At 43.8% G+C, this 19,833-nt stretch overlaps 1 protein-coding gene across 5 annotated transcripts in view; it reads left to right on the top strand.

Moving 5' to 3' along the window:
* vps13c (vacuolar protein sorting 13 homolog C) overlaps window positions 1–19,833 on the top strand; it is a 288,791-nt gene that overhangs the window by 133,673 nt on the left and 135,285 nt on the right. For all 5 annotated transcript variants that reach the window (XM_078429970.1, XM_078429968.1, XM_078429967.1 and 2 more), the window contains 7 exons: window positions 542–621; window positions 3,859–3,918; window positions 7,616–7,772; window positions 10,159–10,272; window positions 12,275–12,378; window positions 14,986–15,153; window positions 17,646–17,950. In XM_078429970.1, the coding sequence (XP_078286096.1) occupies window positions 542–621; window positions 3,859–3,918; window positions 7,616–7,772; window positions 10,159–10,272; window positions 12,275–12,378; window positions 14,986–15,153; window positions 17,646–17,950 (988 nt within the window). The remainder of the gene's footprint in view (window positions 1–541; window positions 622–3,858; window positions 3,919–7,615; window positions 7,773–10,158; window positions 10,273–12,274; window positions 12,379–14,985; window positions 15,154–17,645; window positions 17,951–19,833) is intronic.

The raw sequence follows: 19,833 nt of genomic DNA, 5'->3' as shown, positions 1-19,833 counted from the left end.
TATGTTGCTATTGTACCTGTTTCATTCATTGCCTTGCCTATGCAAACCTTGTTGAAATTTCAATGTTCCTTTGACGTGTAGTTGTTAAAAAAAGTTGGACTGTTAAAAAAGAGCTTTTAGTTTAGAGATACAGCATGGAAACAGGCCCTTCGGCCCACTGAGTCCGCACCGACCAGCGATCCCCGCACATTAACACAAGCCGACACATTAGGGACAATTTACACTTATACCAGGTATACAAACCCAAGCCAATTAATTTACAAACCTGTACGTCTTTGGAGTGTTGGAGAAAACCCACGCAGGTCACGGGGAGAACTTACAAACTCCATACAGACAACACCCGTAGTCAGGATTGAATCGGGTTTCCGGCGCTGCAAGGGCTGTAAGGCAGCAACTCTACCACTGCGCCCTTGTCATATTTTTAACCATGTTATGAGATACTCAATAAATTTGCATTTCTTGTCATTTAAAAGTACTTTCACATTTGAAATCTAGCCATGTATTCTCAAAGTAATGCCTGCTTCTATCGATTTTGTTGTAGATTCAAATAACAAACCACTCAATTTGATCAGTTCTTCAGACAAACCTGGAGCAGACCTTCTCAAAGTGCAGTACATCAAGGTAAGATTTTATGCTTCGTAATCATTTTCATACATACCAGCTAACTGCAATAAGAAAATGCATTTTGGTTAGTAGCAATCAATAATATTAGTGACATTCAAGTTTCATTCTCAACAATGGCTGAAACTAATCCAACTAACACGTAACACATTTAGCATTGTGTTTGCCTTCCTTCCCACCGATTCGACTTGCAGATTAACCTTTTGGGAATTCTACACCAGCACTTCCAAGTCCCTTTGCACCTGCGATTTCCGAATTCTCTCCCCATTTAGAAAATAGTCTACGCCTTTATTCCTTCTACCAAAATGCATGACTTCACACTTTGCTACACTATAATCCATCTGCCACTTCTCTGCCCACTCGCCCAACCTGACCAAGTCCTTCTGCATAGTCCCTGCTTTCTCTACCAGCCCTTCCACCTATTTTCATATCGTCTGCAAACGTGGCCACAAAGCCTTCAATCCCCTCGTCCAAATAATTAATATACAATGTGAAGAGTAGTGGCCCCAGCACTGACCCCCTGCGGAACTCCACTAGTCACTGGCAGCCATCCAGAAAAAGCCCCCTTTATTGCCACTCTTTGTCTTTGCCATCCAGCCAACCTGATATCCATGCTAATACCCACCCTTTGATACCATGGGCTCTCAACTTCCTGAGCAGCCTTCCATGTGGCACATTATCAAAGGCTTTCTGAAAATTTCAGACAACATCCATTGACTCTCCTTTGTCTGTCCTGCTATTTACTTCCTCAAAGAATTCCAACAGATTCGTCAGGCAAGATCTCCCCTTCACAACTTTGAAGATGGCACGGAGGAGCTTTACCAGAATGATGCCGGAATTTGAGGATATTTGCAAGTGGGAGAGATTGGGCAGGCTTGAATACAGAATGTTGCAGGGAGACCTGATCGAGGCACACAAGATAATGAGAGGCATAGATATGGTTGACAGTCAGAATCATTTTCCCAGAGTTGAAAAATCAAATACTAGAGGAATAGCTTTAAGGTGAGACGGGCAATGTTTAAAGCAGATGTGTGAAGAAGGTTTTCTTTATACGCACAGAGGGAGTTGACTGCCTGTAATGTGATGCTGGGTGTGGTGCATGAGGCAGATACGATGGTGGCATTTAAGAGACTTTTGGATAGGGACATGGATATGCAGGGAATGGAGGGATATAGATTATGTACTGTCAAATAAGAGCCGCTCTTGGCATCATGTTCGGCAAAGACATTGTGGGCCGAAGGGACTGTTCTTGTGTTGTTCTGTTCTATGTTCTGTGAAAAAGCAAGAACGTTTTGACTTGTGAGAGGAGAGGAGTGGACAGAACAAAAAGAATATATGTGATGGAAAGAGACTAGAATCACCCTGAAAACACATTGTTGATGCCATCTAGGATAGAGGCATGAATAGAGACACAATAACTCAGAAGGTCAGGCAGCATCTCTGGAGAAAATGGACAGGAGACGTTTTGGTTGGGAGCCTTCAAACTGTTTGTTAAACACAGCTGATCTGTTGGAGGAATATAAGTCAAAAGGATTAGGGAGTAAAGGGATGGGAAGCTGGAACCATGCGATGCTGAAAGCAGGAGTTGCTGGGAATCTAAGGGAAAACAGAATGCTGGCAGTACTCAGAAGGTCAGGTCACGTAGAGAGATTCACAGAGCTGTACGACATGGAAACGGGCCCTTCACCCCATGCCGACTAGGATGGTAAACCGGACTAGTCCTATTTTCCTGCCTTTGGCCCATATGCCTCTAAACCTATTTATCTGACCAAATGGCTTTTTAAAGTCATAGTCATAGAGTCATACATGAGGCCCTTCAGCTCAACCAGGATGCCCCATCTCCACCTGCCCATGTTTGGCCCAAATCCCTCTAAATCTTTTCTATCCATGTACCTCTCTTTTGAAAGTTATAGTTCCTGTCTTAACTACCTCCCCTGGCAACTTGTTCTATATACACACCACCCTCTGTGTGGAAAAAGTTGCCCTTGGTTTCCTATTAAATCTTCCCCCCCTCACCTTGAACCTAAGTCCTCTGGTTCTTATTCCCCTACCTAGGGTAAAAGACCCTATCTACCAGTCGTGCCAATGAAGCTCTTATTCTCTCGAATGATCCCGCGGTCAAACAGCTGTAGACATTCCCTTCATTCTGCCCACTGCTCTCCTCTCTCTCTATTTTATACATGCTTTTTTCCCCTAATTTTCGCAGTTCTGATGTAAATTTAACAACAATTCTCTTTTTTGGATGCTGTCTGGCCCTTTAAGTATTTCCAATATTCCAGAATTCCAGCATTTGCATTTTTTTGTTTTATAATGTTTTTGAAGTATAATCTCTTCAAATTTTAAGAGGAAAGTTGTCAAATGCTGAAAGTCAGGGGGAGGCACAGTGGCACAGAGGTTGAGCTGCTGCCTCTCAGCAGCAGAGACTCGAGTTTGTTTCTGACCTCAGGTGCTGTCTGTACAGAGTTTGTATGTTCTTCTGGTGACCTCGTGGGTTTGCTCCGGTCTCCTCCCACATCCCAAAGATGTGCAGGTTTGTAGGTTAATTAGCTTCTATAAATTGGCCCTAGTGTGTAGGATGTGAAAGTGGGATAACAGAGAACTAGTGTACAGGTTGGTGTGGACTTGGTGGGCTGAAGTGCCTGTTTCCACACTGTATAAAAAACTCTCTAAAGTGAAAACAGATGCACTAATGCTCATGTACTCTGACACACTCTGACAATAAGCAGTGTACTCAATGAATATTTTAGCCTCCAGGGACATTTTGTTGTTAAGTTCTCTCATGCTGTGAATTGAGACAAATCAACAAGAAAATGATGGAAATGAAAATGGAATGAGCAGAAGGGGCAGCACGGTGGTGCAGTGGTAGAGATGCTGCCTACAGCGCCAGAGACCTGGGTTCCATCCTGACTACGGGTGCTGCCTGAACGGAGTTTGTACGTTTTCCCAGTGACCACCTGGGTTTTCTCTGGTGCTCCAATTTCCTTCCACATCCCAAAGGCGTGCAGGTTTGGCTTCTGTAAATTGTTCCTAGTGTGTAGGATAGAACAAGTGAACAGGTGATCCCTGGTCTGCACAGACTTGGTGGGCCAAAGGGCCTCCATCCACATTGTATTAGTTAACAAAACTAAAACTAAACTAAATCAAGGGAGTGGGACCGATTTGCAGCTCTATCTGTTTATTCTTGAGATTTCTATTTTAAGATTATAACTTTATGATCAATTATCTTTTTGATTGCAGGCGGATAGAAGTGGACCACATTTCAAAAGTACTTTTGACAGTACTGAGCAAAAGATGACAGTAAGTAAAATACTGTATATTCACAATGGATTAAATGTTTACCCCTTTACCTTGTGACTCTTGTCTTCATCGACACTGGCTGATAAACTGGATTTTCCAACATTTTTATTTTCAAATTCTGAAATATTACTGTGTTCTGCATCTTGTAGTTCCAGCACTTTCTTTCTCTCTAACTATTGGTATCAAAAGTAAAGTTATCTGGACAGTCTTCATCTCCATGCTGTTCTAGACACCACACTGTTTGGACAGTCTTCATCTCCATGCTGTTCTAGACACCACACTGTTTGGACAGTCTTGCTCTCCGTGCTGTTCTAGACACCACACTGTTTGGACAGTCTTGCTCTCCATGCTGTTCTAGACACCACACTGTTTGGACAGTCTTGCTCTCCATGCTGTTCTAGACACCACACTGTTTGGACAGTCTTTGTCCACACTATCTGGACAGTCTTGCTCTCCATGCTGTTCTAGACACCACACTGTTTGGACAGTCTTTGTCCACACTATCTGGACAGTCTTGCTCTCCATGCTGTTCTAGACACCACACTGTTTGGCCAGTCTTGCTCTCCATGCTGTTCTAGACACCACACTGTTCACTGTGCCCTATGTGTGCCCTATGTGTGCCCTATGTGTGCCCTATGTATACCCTTTTGTATACCCTTTTATATGCCCATTCTGGGGATTTAATATTATGCTCAATTTCATTTTGCGAGTCACAATTGAGTCTCAATTGTTCTGTTATTGCCTCGTCTGCAATGGATTCCAGCATTTTTTAGGAGAATGTTAGGCTAACAAGCCTCTGGATTCCTGCTTACTTTCACGTTGTTTTCATTAAGAGTGTTTTTACATTAGCATTTTTTCCATCCTCTGGAACCTTTGGAATTGAGGGAATTTTGCCAGATTACAAACCAACGTTATCTCTGTTACCAGTTCCTTTAAGAGCCTAGACTATGTCTCATTATCAGGATGCTTTACTGATGTCTGTATAGACTGCTCCATAATATTTATTCACACTCTCTGTCATTTCTTTATTTCTGGTAAACCATCTCTGTACCCTCTCCAAAGTCTCTGTATCTTTCCTGAGCGACCAGAACTGCACACAATACTCCAAACATGGCCTAACTAAAGTTTTTATAAAACTGCAACATTACTTCCTAACTCTGGTGCTCAATGCCCCTTCCAATTGAAGTCAAGCATATCATATGCCTTTGTTACCGTGATATTTACTTGTGTTGCTACTTTCGGGGTGCTATGAACTTGGTGTGCATGATTCATCTGCATAAAGGGCCTGTCCCACTTAGGCGATTTTAAGGCGACTGCCGGTGACTAGGCTGTGGCCGACAGTTCGCCGGGTGTCGTGGGCATGATCGTGAGGAGTCTTCCAAAAATCGTAGTGGATCTCAGCGCGTCGCTGAGAAATCATCCGGAGTGAAATCATCCGGAGTTCAAAACTCTCAAGTAGTTACCGACTTGTCAGTGATTTCAGCGAAAATTAGGACGCCGAAGAAGCATTGACAGCGTGGGAATTTTGCGATGTTTCAGAAGACGGTGTAATCTCGACCTGATTCAGCATTGTCGTGGTCATTGTCGTAGGGTAAAAGAAAATTTTGGCGATCTGCTACGACCTTGACAGTCGCCGACAGTCGCCAAAAAGATTGCCTAAGTGGGACAGGCCCTTAACAAACTGTTAAGAATCTAACTGTATATTTTCCCCTCATATTTGGATAAAACTCCAGCTGCCATTTCTCTTCCACTTCTGTAGCTGATCTATATCTGCCTATATTCTTTGACAGCCCTTACTGCCCCCAACTCCATCAACTTTGGTGTTGTCTGAACATTTGCTAACCAACTCATCTACAGTATGTTCAAGTGGTTAATATATATTACCAAACAACTGGTCTCAGCACTACTTCTTGCGTGTGGCGTGCACAGCCTAAAGTTGTAGGCCAAGGGTAGACATCCAGGCCAGGGCAGCGTCAGTTGCTGGGTGGATGGCCTTGATGCCACCAGGGAAAAGCCTCAGTGAGCGGTCATTCACCATGTGTGGGATGGTCTGGTCTGGATATCCGCAGTCGCAAGCAGGGCTGTCTGTCATCCCCCACTTGTGCAGGTGATGGGCTGTTCTTGCATGGAGGGTGTGGATCCTGTTCAGGGCAGCCATTGCTTGTGATGGAGGTCAAATCCCGGTGGTTTCACTGTGGGGTCTGTGATGACCTCTCCGTTGTTGGTGTTGGCATCTTTACAGGCTCTGCGCCACTCAGTCTTGGGGTCAAAGTCTTCCAGGGATTTGGCTGAAGACAAGAAGGGTTTGCAGGACGTCAGGCGCATGTCGGGCAGATTGTTCAAGTCAGCGTGGATGGGAAGGTCAGGGTTGGTGCACTGATCTCAGCACTGATCCCTGCAAACACCACTGGCCTCCAGCCAGAATAACACCCTCCCACCACAACCCTCTTGTATATAAATATATATAAATAGACACACACACACACACACACACACACACACACACACCGACCCACACACACATACACACACACACACACACACACACACACACACACACACACACACACACACACACACACACACACACACACACACACACACATGGTCAAGAAGGCTTTTGGTACATTGGCCTTCATCAGTCAAGGTATTGAGTGTAGAAGTTGGGATGCTACGTGTCAGTTGTACAAGATGTTAATGGGGCTGCATTTTTGGTCACGACGTGAGGGGGTGAGCTAAAGGGAGAAATGTTATAAGCTAGGACTTTATTCCTTGCAGCACACGAGTATGAGGAGGTTAGATATAGTGAATGCAGAGTCTTTTACCTAGATTAGGGGTTAAGAACCAGGGAACATAGGTTTAAGATGAGAGGGAAAAGATTTAATATGAACCTAAGGGGAAACCTTTTCACACAGAGGGTGGTGGGTATATGGAACGAGCTGCCAGAGGAGGCAGTTGAGGCAGATACAATAACGACATTTACATTGATAGCAAAGGTTCAGAGGGTTTTGGCCCAAACAAGGCTAGGTGCAACTAGTGTAGATGAGGTATCTTGGTTGGCATGGGCAATTTGTGCTGAAGGGCCTGCTTAGTTTAGTTTAGTTTAGAGATACAGCACAAAAACAGGCCCTTCGGCCCATCGAGTCCGCACCGACCAGCCATCCCCGCACATTAACACTATCCTAGACACACTCGGGCTAATTTACATCTACACCAAGCCAATTAACCTACAAACCTGTACCTCTTTGGAGTGTGGGAGGAAACCGAAGAACTCGGAGAAAACCCACGCGGTCATGGGGAGAACGTACACACTCCGTACAGACAGCACCTGTAGTCGGGATCTAACCTGGGCCTCCGGCGCTGCAAGGCAGCAACTCTCCCGCTGCACCACCCTGCCGCCCATGCTGTATAACTTTATGAATCAATGACAAAGAAACCAAAAGTTTTTTAATCTGTTGCTGCACTGCACATTTATACTCTCCCACATAGCATTCATTTTCCTGGCCTCATCGTCATTTGCAAGCTTGCTAAATATGGTGAATATTTCATGCAAATAGGTGTCATTTACTTTGCTTATGTTAGCCTGACTTTCTTTTATGTAACTGCTTTCTTAATTTAATTCCTCAAATGTACCATGATGATGTCGTGCGTTGAGTGGGATTATCTAAAAACAGTGAATCTTTTGTTTTGACACTAGATTGCTTTCTCTTCTCTTGACCTGATTCTGCATTCACAAGCCTTGCTTTCAACCGTGAACTTCATGGCCGCTGTGTTCCCATCAAAAAGTGTGGAAAAAGATCCTGAAGCCAAGATCAGTGCCGGAGGTCATGCAAAGGAGACTTCGACAAAAGCAGGTGGAAGGAAAAGCTAATTACAGCCTCAATTGAAAGATGTGTGCTTGTTTGTGACAAACATCCAGTTTACCTCTTGCATTGGTAAAAGCAAATCTTGAATTGCTGAGAGGAAGATTTCAGCAGTTTTGATTTTTGCACTGATGTGCCAGATCTTCCCTTGAGTTGAGTTGTGCTGTGAGCAGTGTTGTCGGGAATTTTGAGAATTATAAGGAAGGTTAGAATTTGGTTAACCCTAGAGCTCACCTACTGGGGAAGCATGATGGGAAAAGAGGCCAAGAATGTAGTCAGAATAACTACAGCTGAAACATTCTGCTGAAAAGCAGGCTTTGTTATCCGTAGGGAGGGGGGGGGGGGGGAGAGAATAGTCCTTCGCAGTTCTGTCTAGGTTCTTATCTGTTGAGATTACAGCTGCTCTTTGTCACTGTGTTTAGTCGGCAAGTCTCCCGAAGCTTAACAGACGAGGGGACCCCATTTAGTGAGTAGAATCATTACAGGGACATTGACATTTATGGTATCTATTTGATAGATATATGGGAGAGAGATTTTCAAAGCAACAAGTAACATAAGGTTAAAGTTAACTTTGGGGAAAGGCAAAGATGGAAGGTTACAGAGACATTGACTCATGATTTATTTCAATTCCACAAGTAGCCATTGTGTCATGGGGATATAAAATGTTGTGGTTACTGTGGCTTATGGAAGCAGTTTGGGCTTGCTCACACTGTTATCTGATGTACATTGATAAGGCCTTTAATAAGCCGACTTGTTCGATAGACTCACCAATGATCTATGAGCTTTTTTATTTTGTGTCTGTGCCTATCTGAGTAAAGTCAGATATAGGGTACGGGTATAGTACAAAATTCCATCCTGCAAGCAGTAACACTCTTCCTTGCCAGTGCAATGATTTAGAAGTGGAATTGGCAATATACAGGCATTCTCTTGCCATTTAATTATTTCCTGTGCTTACCTTTAAGGTGCAGCATATAAATTACTTTTAGGATAAAATATTAGCGACATGTACTTTATATTTTTGTAATATACTTCATCGAGAGGCACAATGTGTGCATTTTCCCCTCCGTCAGCATCCATGGATAAATTGATGAACAACTAGGTTTAATGACGAAATTGAGATCAAAGCTGTACTGTATTATTACAGCTTAATTTATGTGAGGTTCTATTTAATATATTTTCAAATAAATGTTTTGAGGGAAAGTATTTTTTTATTTGCCTTTCATCACTAGCAACTCGAGTCCCTGCAGGCAAGGGGTATGCTCCCAGGGCCGTGTGTTTGTCTGAGCTGTGACAATCAGATCTGTAAGCATGTGTCTTCTATTTTCCTACTTACTTTAGAGATACAGCGTGGAAACGGGCCCTTCAGCCCTCTGAGTCCGTGCCAACCAACGATCACCCATATACTAGTTCTATGTTTTGGAGTGTGGGAGGAAACCGGAGCACCCGGAAAAAACCCATGTGATCACAGGGAGAACATGCAAACTCCGTATAGACAGCACTCATAGTTGGATCAAACCCGGGTCTCTGGCGTTGTGAGGCAGCAACTCTACTGCTGTGCCACCGTGCCGCCACTTGGCAGAGAACCTGCTAATTTATAGATAATACCCTCAGTTGTCTGGGCTGCACATGGTGGTGAACTCAAGGTTTGCCATTTTTCTAAGTTGATGTTCTGCAGTTTATAGATGTCACTGCAGTCATAGTTTTATGGTACGCCATACAAAACAGTGAAAGCTAACATTTTTGTAGAGCATTTAGAAACAAATACATTTGCACCTTATTATCTCTGTTGTCAATGTCAGAGAGTCATCGCCATACAGGATACCCAAGTATTCTATGGTAGCTCTCTGCAGAGCAATCCAGACTGTCCTCATCCCTGCACTCTCCCTGGGGCCCTGCAAGTTTATTTTCATGTTCATAAGTTCTAGGAGCAGAATTAAGCCTTTCGGCCCATCGTCTACTCCGCCATTCAATCATGGCTGATCTATCTTTCCCTCACAGCCCCATTCTCCTGCTTTCTTCCCATAACCCCTGACACCCTTACTAATCAATTTATTTTAAATGATTGATTATCTCTGCTTGATTCATGGTCATGGGCAGTGGCTTGGCTTGCCAGGTGGTCTTCAGTTGCATGAAGATACACCAGTGTCAACCTAACCTGGTAACTGAGATCCCTCCTTTTTGGAAGCTTTCTTGTAAAGTCTTCTGTTCACACACTCACAAACCGTGGCATTTTTGTCAAAGTACGGTGACAAAAAGTAGTTGTGGTAACCAACTGTCTGATTTAATGCAAACAAAGTTTATAATGTTGTTATTTATAGCTATGGTTCTTAATTGTGCCGTATCAAATTATTGATCAAACTGTGCTTTTTCAATCCAGTGCCTCCAGATGCATCATTTGATACATTCGACTTGAAACTTTCTGCTGAGCTGGGCGCATTGAACGTATTTGTCTGTGATGACAAGACCAGCATTGCTGATGTCAAAATACAAGGTAAACAAAACCAAGTTAATAGTCTGAAGAAGGGTCCTGACCTGAAACATCACCTTCTCCCTGGATGCTGCCTGACCCGCTGAGTGACTCCAGCACTTTGTGTCTTTTTTTTAAAGCCAGGTTAAGCTTTGGATTCCAAGGCCAAGCACTGTATAAAGAAAAGTGCTTTATGTTGTTTTTCCCTGAGACGTTATATGTACAGATTAGATAGTTTAGTTTATTGTCACGTGTGGTGAAAAGCTTTTGTTGCGTGCCATTCACAGCGCATAGGTACATGGTAAGGGATTGCCTTCTTGATGCCATTAAAATCCACACATCATTATTGCTCTATGGCTGGGGCAGAAGTCTGATCAAACGTTTATTGTAACATTTAGGGAGGTTAAGTAAGTAGGGTTCTGGAAAATTATCTCAAACATCTGTGCACGGTCCCACCAACAGACACAATCTTTCTGCTTTCATTTTCTACCCACCACTCCCATCTAAATACCCTAAACATGCTTAAATATCCATGTCATCAAAAACTTTGTTTTTATGATTTGTCATATATCTCAAACGGCAAGATGTAAAAGCCCATAATTTTAAACATTTTAAGGTGTTGATAATTAGATCAATTACTATATTGAAACAAGGACCATGATTTTATTGAGCTCGCAGAACAAGGGACTTTCAGCTCCGTACCGGAAATGATTAGAGTGATACAATACAATACAATATATCTTTATTGTCATTGTACAGGGGTACAACGAGATTGGGAATGCACCTCCCATACGATGCAATAAATTAATTAGCTAGTCAGTATTAATTTAAACAACCCAATGAAACAAATTGTAACAGTTTTAAGACAGAATAAAGTGCAAGTAGGTCTGTGCCGGTTCACTGTGCGATATGACCACCCGGCTCAGCAGGACCGGTTCATAGCAGCTATGGCCCTGGGGATGAAGCTGTTCCTGAGTCTGGAGGTGCGGGCGTAGAAGGCCTTGTATCGTCTGCCCGATGGTAGAAGTTCGAACAGACTGTTGCAGGGGTGTGAAGAGTCTTTGTGGATGCTGGTGGCTTTTCTGAGGCATCGTGTGTTGTAGATGCCCTCCAAGGCTGGTAGCTGTGTTCCGATGGTCCTCTGAGCTCTATGGACTACCCGCTGAAGAGGGTAATCCAAACTGGGGAAAATGGGATTAGCTAAGGTGAGGCATCTTGGTCGGCACGGACAAGTTGGGCAGAAGAGCCTGTGTCCGTGCTCTACGAATATTTGAAATACTATTGTTGAATAATGGAACAATAATCAGCATGACCTGATGCTTCTCAAAACCATTGATTACTACTCCCCCCCCCCAAACATTCTGTCCTATTTAGACTCAGCAACTTTAAACTGCTCTTTTGGCATAAAATTCAGCCAAGGTGGACTGTGAATCCCAGAGTATTGTTCTAACCTGTTGGAGCCTTCAGTGGCTCTGCTGGAAATTATTGTTATTTCAGAAATTCTTCGGTTAAAAATAAGTTATTTCTATTTTGTATAGACTGTAAAGATTGATGGGTTTTCAAACAGCGATATTGGAGATAAATGATTGTTTTAAAAAAAAATGACTGCACAGACCAAAACGGGCTCGAAGGGCCAAATGGCTTCCTCCTGCACCTATTTTCTATGTAAAACAGCAAAGGATGTACACATGAAGCAAGTGGAAGTAATGATTTGTGAACTTGTCTGAGGTCATGCATAAATGACATTATATTTAGGAAACGTGCAGAGGAAGAGAGATCTTCTTCGGCAATCGCGTTGGATAAAGGATGACCTTACAGTGGTTCTATAGGTTCTGAGCTTGAACCAAACTAATGTCCAGAATGAATCGTGATTGCTGAAGTTCCTGGCAAGTTTGATGGCATGGGTGGGCAATTAATTGCTCATGGTGGAGCCAGATTTGATGGTCAAAAGGTTTTTGCTTTATTACATCATTTCATAATTCATGAAATTTATGATTATCTCTGATTCTCAAACACAATTTTGCAGGTATGGATGCATCCATCACTGTGCAGTCTAAACGCACGGAAATTTTTGCCCGACTGAAAGATATCGTCGTGACGGATGTTGGCCCGAAGACTCTGCATAAAAAGGTGAGTTGTTCTTCATCATCTGCAAGAATCATTCAGTGTGGTTTAGGCTTTGTTATTTCATTCGAGCTTGCTACAGGCTTAATGCAAGTGGGAATAATGCCCAGACCTGGCGGCACAGTGGCGTAGCGTTAGAGCTACTGCCTTACAGAGCCAGAGACCCGACTTCGATCCTGACTACATGTGCCATCTGTATGTTCTACCCGTGACATGCGTGGGTTTTCTTGGAGATCTTCGATTTCCTCCTACTCTACAAAGACGTGCAGGTTTGTAGGTTAATTGGCTTGGTGTAAATGTAAAATTGTCCCTAGTCTGTGTAGGATAGTGTTAATGTGCAGGGATTGCAGGGCTCGGTTAGCCGAGTCCACGCTGCATCTCTAAACTAAACTAAGCTAAAAGTCTGAAGAAGGGTCTCGACCCGAAACATCAGCTGTTCCTTTTCTCTAGAGACACTGTGACTTGTTGAGGTACTCCAGCTTTCTGTATCTATCTTCGATCTAAACTAAAACCTAAATGCTCCTTTTTGATCTGTGCAATAAGCAGCTCATGATTTTAGTTATGCCTCCAGTCGAAGTTTTCATTCAGGCCAACTTTAAAGAAATACCAGCTTTACTGTGAAATAGCATGGGTGATGTTGCTGTTTGAGCTGTTTATCCTCGTCGATAATGAGCCATACTGTTGAGTCAATCATGTTCTGCAGCTTCTGCACAAGTAATTCAGGAACTTGTGTGAATCCACGACTTCCAGTGCATGTTGTGGTGCATACGCCACATTGTCACTTGAAGGAGTCTAATCATATCATCATATCATATATATACAGCCGGAAACAGGCCTCGCATAGAATCAGTGATTCAATTAACTCAATGATACTTTATTGTAACATGTCCCTAGGTACAGTGAAATGCTTTATTTTGCATACAACCCGGTAAAATCATGTAACAGACCTCACCCAGGCAGTACACAAGAGTGGCCACAAAGTTAGGGAAGTTCACTTGAAAAGTTCACATGATCCTTTTTTCCAACTTTATCAGATTGTGTTTTGATGTGTTTCAACTTAAAAAAAATCTATTTCTATATAAACCATTACATTTGCTGTAAATTGTTCTGAATATCTCTGAACTGCAGTCCCTGCTTTGCCGGGGAAACAGAGTTCCCTGTGCAGTATTGCCTCCTGTCATAGCTAGCAGGGGTTTGGATCTTAGATGAGGCTGTATGAGCCTATGGTCTCCGATACTTTACTGGATGGCCCACCTGCAAGAGTTCGTGTAAGATAAAGTCCTTCCACAGGATGCCCAGGAGGGTGTGGGATGTTGGCCTGGATATGTGGTCTGGATATGAGCCAGCCATGAGCCTGGATATGTGGGCGGCATGGTGGTACAGCCAGGGTTGCCAACTATCTCACTCCCAAATAAGGGAAACTACGATTGAAGTATTGTGAGCAGTTTTGGGCCATGTGTCTGAGGATGTGTTGGTTCTGTGTCCAGAGGAGGTTTAGGAGAATGATCCCAGAGTTGATTGGGGTAACGTATGATGTGCGTTTGACGGCACTGGGCCAGTACTCGCTGGAGTTTAGAAAGATAAGGGGGGACCTCATTGAAACGTGAAAGGCATGGATCGAGTAGATGTGGTGAGGATGTTTCCACTAGTGGGAGAGTCTAGGACCAGAGGCCATAGTCTCAGAATAAAAGGACACACCTTTAGAAAGAAGATGAGGAGGAATTTCTTTAGTCAGAGGTGGTGATTCTGTGGTTTCAAGTGACATTGAAAGATCCTTCTCTCCATAGATGCTACCCGGTGTGGTTGGTAGTTCCCCATGATTTGTAGTTTTATCTCAGATTTCCGGCATCTGTAATTTTTACTTTTCAGTATCCATAACTTACTTCTTCTTCTTGCGTTTGAGGCAGCAGAAGTTATGAAGCTGCTTCTGCTTCTGCTGTCTCTAGTTGTGGTTCGCCTGACTGCGGTCAGTTGACAGGGCTCACCACGGGGAGGTCGACAACATCAGCCCCCATAACTTACTGGTTGCACAGGAGCCATCAGAATTGGATTGTCATCTTAATTTTTTCACCTGTTACAGGTGATTACAGGTTTTTCCATCTTTTTCAGTCTGTGGAGTTGAATTTTCACGAAGTTTTCAAGGGTTTGTGAAAAACATTTAAAACTTTTCAGTGATTCCTGTCGTCTGCTTTGCCAATAATACCAGTTTGTTGGTGCACTCTAGTTTTTAATGTCCAACTAGACCATGTGGACCTGTTGGGCCCAAACCTCTCCTGCATTGGTGCAGCACCCTCTCCTCACCCCTCCCCCTCTCCTCCCCCTCTCCCTGCCCCCCCCTCTCCACCCCCTCCCTCCCCCCCCCTCTCCCTAGGAGATAAATTTAAACTTTAAAATGTGAATAACTTAAAAAATATAACACCGATTTCAATGAAACTTCTTCCATTAGCACCAAAGGGGCGACGGTGAGTAAGGTGGGCCTAACATTGTCACCTTTTGGCTATAGTTCAGGAACAAACAAACGAGAGTTTTAGTATAATGAGAAATAATTTGTTATTTTGAAAGAGTTCAACATGATTTCAAGCAGATTAAAAGATATTCATACCGTACTTTTAGGTTGTGTCGATTATTGGTGATGAAGTCTTCAGCTTCAAGATGGCTCTGTGCAGTAATGCTACAGAAGGAGAGGCTTACCTGGATATGTTAAATGTAGACGGGGAAGTCGCTTTACAATTGGGCTGCATCCAGATGGTGTACCTGCACAAGTTCTTTAAGTCATTAATGGTAAGTGTAAAGTTTGCACATGTTTAATATTAATCATTTTGAGAACTGTGATTCAGTGCTAATTTGAAGATTATGTATCTTAATAAGTTGATGGTATACATTACAAGTGATCCCTAAAGTTGTAAATGTTGTTTGTGGTTTATGCCAAACAAGTATCTTCTAAGTTACATTTTCCATTTGTCGTGCCAAAATCCAGAAGTTCAAGTTCAAGGTTATTGCCATATGAGCAACTACGGTGGGGTGGTGCTGAAATGAAATATCTTGCTAGTGGCAGTATCACAGGCACACAGACTCAAACAAATCAGACACAAGTTATTCCTCCTAAGATTGACACAAAGTGCTGGAGTAACTCAGCAGGCAGCATCTCTGGAGAGAAGGAATGGGTGACGCTTTGGGTTGAGATCCTTCTTCAGACGCTTCCTCCTAATTGCATGCACTGGACAGAAAAAAAGCCCCCTCACACACCATCACTCAGTAAGCCCCCATCACCCCCCCAGAGTAACTCTCCCCAGCTTCCCTCTGACCACAACCCTTACCCCTTTCCGGCTTTCTCCCCCCCTACCCCGAGCTCCCTGTTTATGATACAGAATGGTTGGTTCTCAGCAGAGGCCTTACCTATATTCCCCTCCGACCACTGCCTGCCTCTATCTCAAGATGCCCCAAATCCACCAACTGGACTGTTCTGGCAGATCATTGTTTCTGCCTGTTCATGCCCCACCAAAAAGGCCTCATTACATGTGTAGGAAGGAACTGCAGATGCTGGTTTAAACTGAAGATAGACACAAAAAGCTGGAGAAACTCAGTGGGACAGGCAGCATCACTGGAGAGAAAGAATGGGTGATGTCGACACTGAATTAAGACTTTATTTAAGACCATCAAATACAGCAGTTTACAGTTTAGTTTACTGTCACGTGTACTGAGGTACAGTGAAAAGCTTTTTGTTGCGTGCTATCCAGTCACCAGAAAGACAATATATGGTCATTACAATTGCTGCAAATAATCTAGCATCGAACAAGAGGTCGACACAAAATGCTGGAGTAACTCTGGAGAGAAGGAATGGATGACATTTCGGTTCGAGACCCTTCTTCAGACTGATGTCAGGGGAGGGGGCGGGAAACGTCACCCATTCCTTCTTTTCAGGAGATGCTGCCTGTCCTGTTGAGTTACTCCATCTTCTGTACCTAATAAAATGTATATTGATTATATACCAGCCACAACCCCTGATGACCACCGGTTTCTACCTTCAGCAGCCTTTGTTTTTTTGGACTGATTGTCTGTCCACCAGTCGACCAAGAGTCACAATTTCTTTAAAATTGTTGTTGACCAAGATGCCCACGACTGCAATTTGGTTCAGACTGTTCACAATCTGGGAGACGTTTTTGACCCTAAGCCAAGCTACTGTTCCCCATATCCTCTCCGTTCAAACACTTCCAAAATATCACCCATTTCTGCTCTGGTCTCTGCACATTTCACATTAGCGGCACGGTAGCGCAGCGGTAGAGTTGCTGCTTTACAGCGAATGCAGCGCCGGAGACTCAGGTTCGATCCTGACTACGGGTGCTGCACTGTAAGGAGTTTGTACGTTCTCCCCGTGACCTGCGTGGGTTTTCTCCGAGATCTTCGGTTTCCTCCCACACTCCAAAGACGTACAGGTATGTAGGTTAATTGGCTGGGTAAATGTAAAAAAAAATTGTCCCTAGTGGGTGTAGGATAGTGTTAATGTGCGGGGATCGCTGGGCGGCACGGACTTGGAGGGCCGAAAAGGCCTGTTTCCGGCTGTATATATATGATATGATATGATATGATTAGCTAGAACCCTCTATTTGTGGCTTCCTAACCTCACAATTTAAATGCTTTTCGAGTTGCCCCTCGTTCTCCATCTTCAGTGAGCACATCCAGATGCTGCTGCCTTTATCTCAACCTCTGCAGTGTTCATCCCCTTTGTCCCAGCTTATCTGCATTGTTGCCTGGTACAGCAATATTTCCAATTTCCATATTTGGTTCTCATGTTCCCAATGCCACCAATTGCTTTGCCCCCTCATTATCTGGGACTTGCTTCAGGCTTAGAGCTCTCCAAGTATTTTCCAATTTCCGACCTTTTGCTTCCCTCATCTCATTAATTTCCACCGTTGGCAGCCGTAACTTCCCTAAGTGTGTCTCCCTCACTTGCTTCAACACACCCCCTTCATGCCACTCCCCATGACCGGGATCTTTGGTTTCCTCCCCGCTCCTAAACGTACAGGTTTGTACAATAATTGGCTTGGTAAAATTGTAAATTGTCCCTAATGTGTAGGATAGTGTTAGCGTGTGGGGATCGCTGGTCAGCATGGACACGGTGGGCCGAAGGGCCTGTTTCCACGCTGTGTTACTAAACTAAACTAAGCTTTTCAATGTGTCATTGTGTGAACTTCCTTTTAACTGATTTTTAACTGATTATCTACCAGCGAGAGATTTCTGTGACGTTTATTATTTCCAACTGTTTTGTTCAACAGAACTTCTTTGACGCCTTCCAAGCAGCAGAGGCTGCCTTTAGTGCGGCCACAGCACAAGCTGCTGAGAAAGCAGCCTGCAGCGTGAAGGACTTTGCTCAGAAAAGCTTCCGACTGGCAATGGACATTAACCTGAAAGCCCCAGTTATCATCATCCCCGAGTCCTCCGTGTCTCTCAACGCTGTGGTGGCAGATCTGGGTTTGATTACGATACGGAATAAATTCACCATGATTTCTGTTGAAGACTGCACACTCCCACCTGTGGTGGACGTCATGGAGATCCAGCTAACTCATCTCAAGCTCTCAAGGTACAACACGTTTGCAATAGTTGATTTTGGGGTTGTAATCTAATTTGCAAAGGCAATATATATGAAGGGACCGCAGATGCTGGTTTAAATTGAAGATAGACACAAAAAGATGGAGCAACTCAGCGGGTCAGACAGCATCTCTGGAGAGAATATATAGGTGATGTTTCGGTTCGAGACCCTTCTTCAGACAAATCTTCGGTTTAACTACTAATGACATGTGGGAAAGGGGGGTAATCTTTGTGGAGTTCCTGTGAGTTTTAACTTTATGACCTGCTTCTTACTGTGCCTCATTCCTCCCTGGACATTCAAATGGGCTAGCTTCTGTGCTGTACATTTAACCCTTCTCTGCCTCAGGTGGAATTCTCTGCCTCAGAAGGCAGTGGAGGCCAATTCTCTGAATGCATTCAAGAGAGAGCCAGATAGAGCTCTTAAGGATAGCGGAGTCAGGGGGTATGGGGAGAAGGCAGGAACGGGGTACTGATTGAGAATGATCAGCCATGATCACATTGAATGGCGGTGCTGGCTCGAAAGGCCAAATGGCCTCCTCCTGCACCTATTGTCTATTGTCCCTCATAACCCTCTGTAATCAGTTTACTCCAAATATCAAAACAAAGAGTTTCACTCACTGATGATGCACTTATTCATTGTCACAGAAGACTGCAGAGGCCAAGACAATGAATATTTTTAAGGCAGAAATTGACAGATTCTTAATTTGTACATGTCGGAGGTTATGGGGTGAAGGCAGGAGAATGGGATTGAGAGGGAAAGATAGATCAGCCATGATTAAATGGCATGGTAGACTTGATGGGCCGAATGGCCAAATTCTGCTCCTATAACTTATGAACATGAACTTACGAGTTAAAAAGGGAGTTAAAGATGTGTTCTGCTGCATCAACTTGAAAGCAGTGCCATCAAAGAAAAGAATTGTACAAGGTTGAACATTATAGTTGCCATAGAACAGTTTTGACATTTCTCATTGGTGTAAACTGTCATGCATCCATCATGTCTAGGAAAAAAAACTGCAGATGCTGGTTTAAATCGAAGGTAGGCACAAAATTCTGGAGTAACTCAGCGGGACAGGCAGCATCTCTGAAGAGAAGGAATGGGTGACGTTTCAGGTCAAGACCCTTCTTCAGACTGCACTCGCTCTGTAAACAATGTACTCTTCCTTGGTTAGAGAGACTGGACCTGCACCCAACGGCACAGTCTGACCAGGAGTAACTCAGCGGGTCAGGCAGCATCTCTGGAGAGAAGGAATGGGTGATGTTTCACGTCGAGACTCTTCTTCAGACTGATGTCAGGGGAGGGGGCAGGACTTTGTCCCGCACCCTCCCCTGACATCATTCTGAAGAAGGGTCTTGTCCTCAAACGTCACCCATTCCTTCTCTCCAGAGATGCTGCCTGACCTGCTGAGTTATTCCAGCATTTTGGGTCTGCATCCATCATGTGCTTCTCCTTCTTAAGTTGTCTAGTTTGAATTTTGCAGAGGCCTAATGTCTTCAGACCTCTTCACAGCAATGGGGCATTGTTTCCTTCCTCAGTAGGTCCTTGGATAGAGGGTGGCTTAGTGGCATTCCTTTTGGGGCAGTTGGTTCCGAGAGGCGGATTGAGCACATGGAGTGTTCCACCCAATAATATGGTGCACGTAACTTCAGCAGAAGCACCACGGTGGTCAAAGAAGCAACTCATCACCAGTGCCTCAAGGACAGGGGCAATGGGCCTTGTCAGCCAAATCCAGTTCTCAGAAAAATTAATGGATAAAATAAGGTGCATCCTAAAGTCCTCTCCAATGATTTTGTTAAATGGAAACAATACCCTGTTGATCTCTGTAAGGTTGGTATCACAATATGCTGGAATAACTCAGCAGGTCAGGCAGCATCTCT

This window comes from Rhinoraja longicauda, chromosome 38 (genome assembly GCF_053455715.1).
Source record: "Rhinoraja longicauda isolate Sanriku21f chromosome 38, sRhiLon1.1, whole genome shotgun sequence".
Classification (NCBI taxonomy): Eukaryota; Metazoa; Chordata; class Chondrichthyes; order Rajiformes; family Arhynchobatidae; genus Rhinoraja; species Rhinoraja longicauda.
This window is presented reverse-complemented; position numbering and strand designations above follow the sequence as displayed.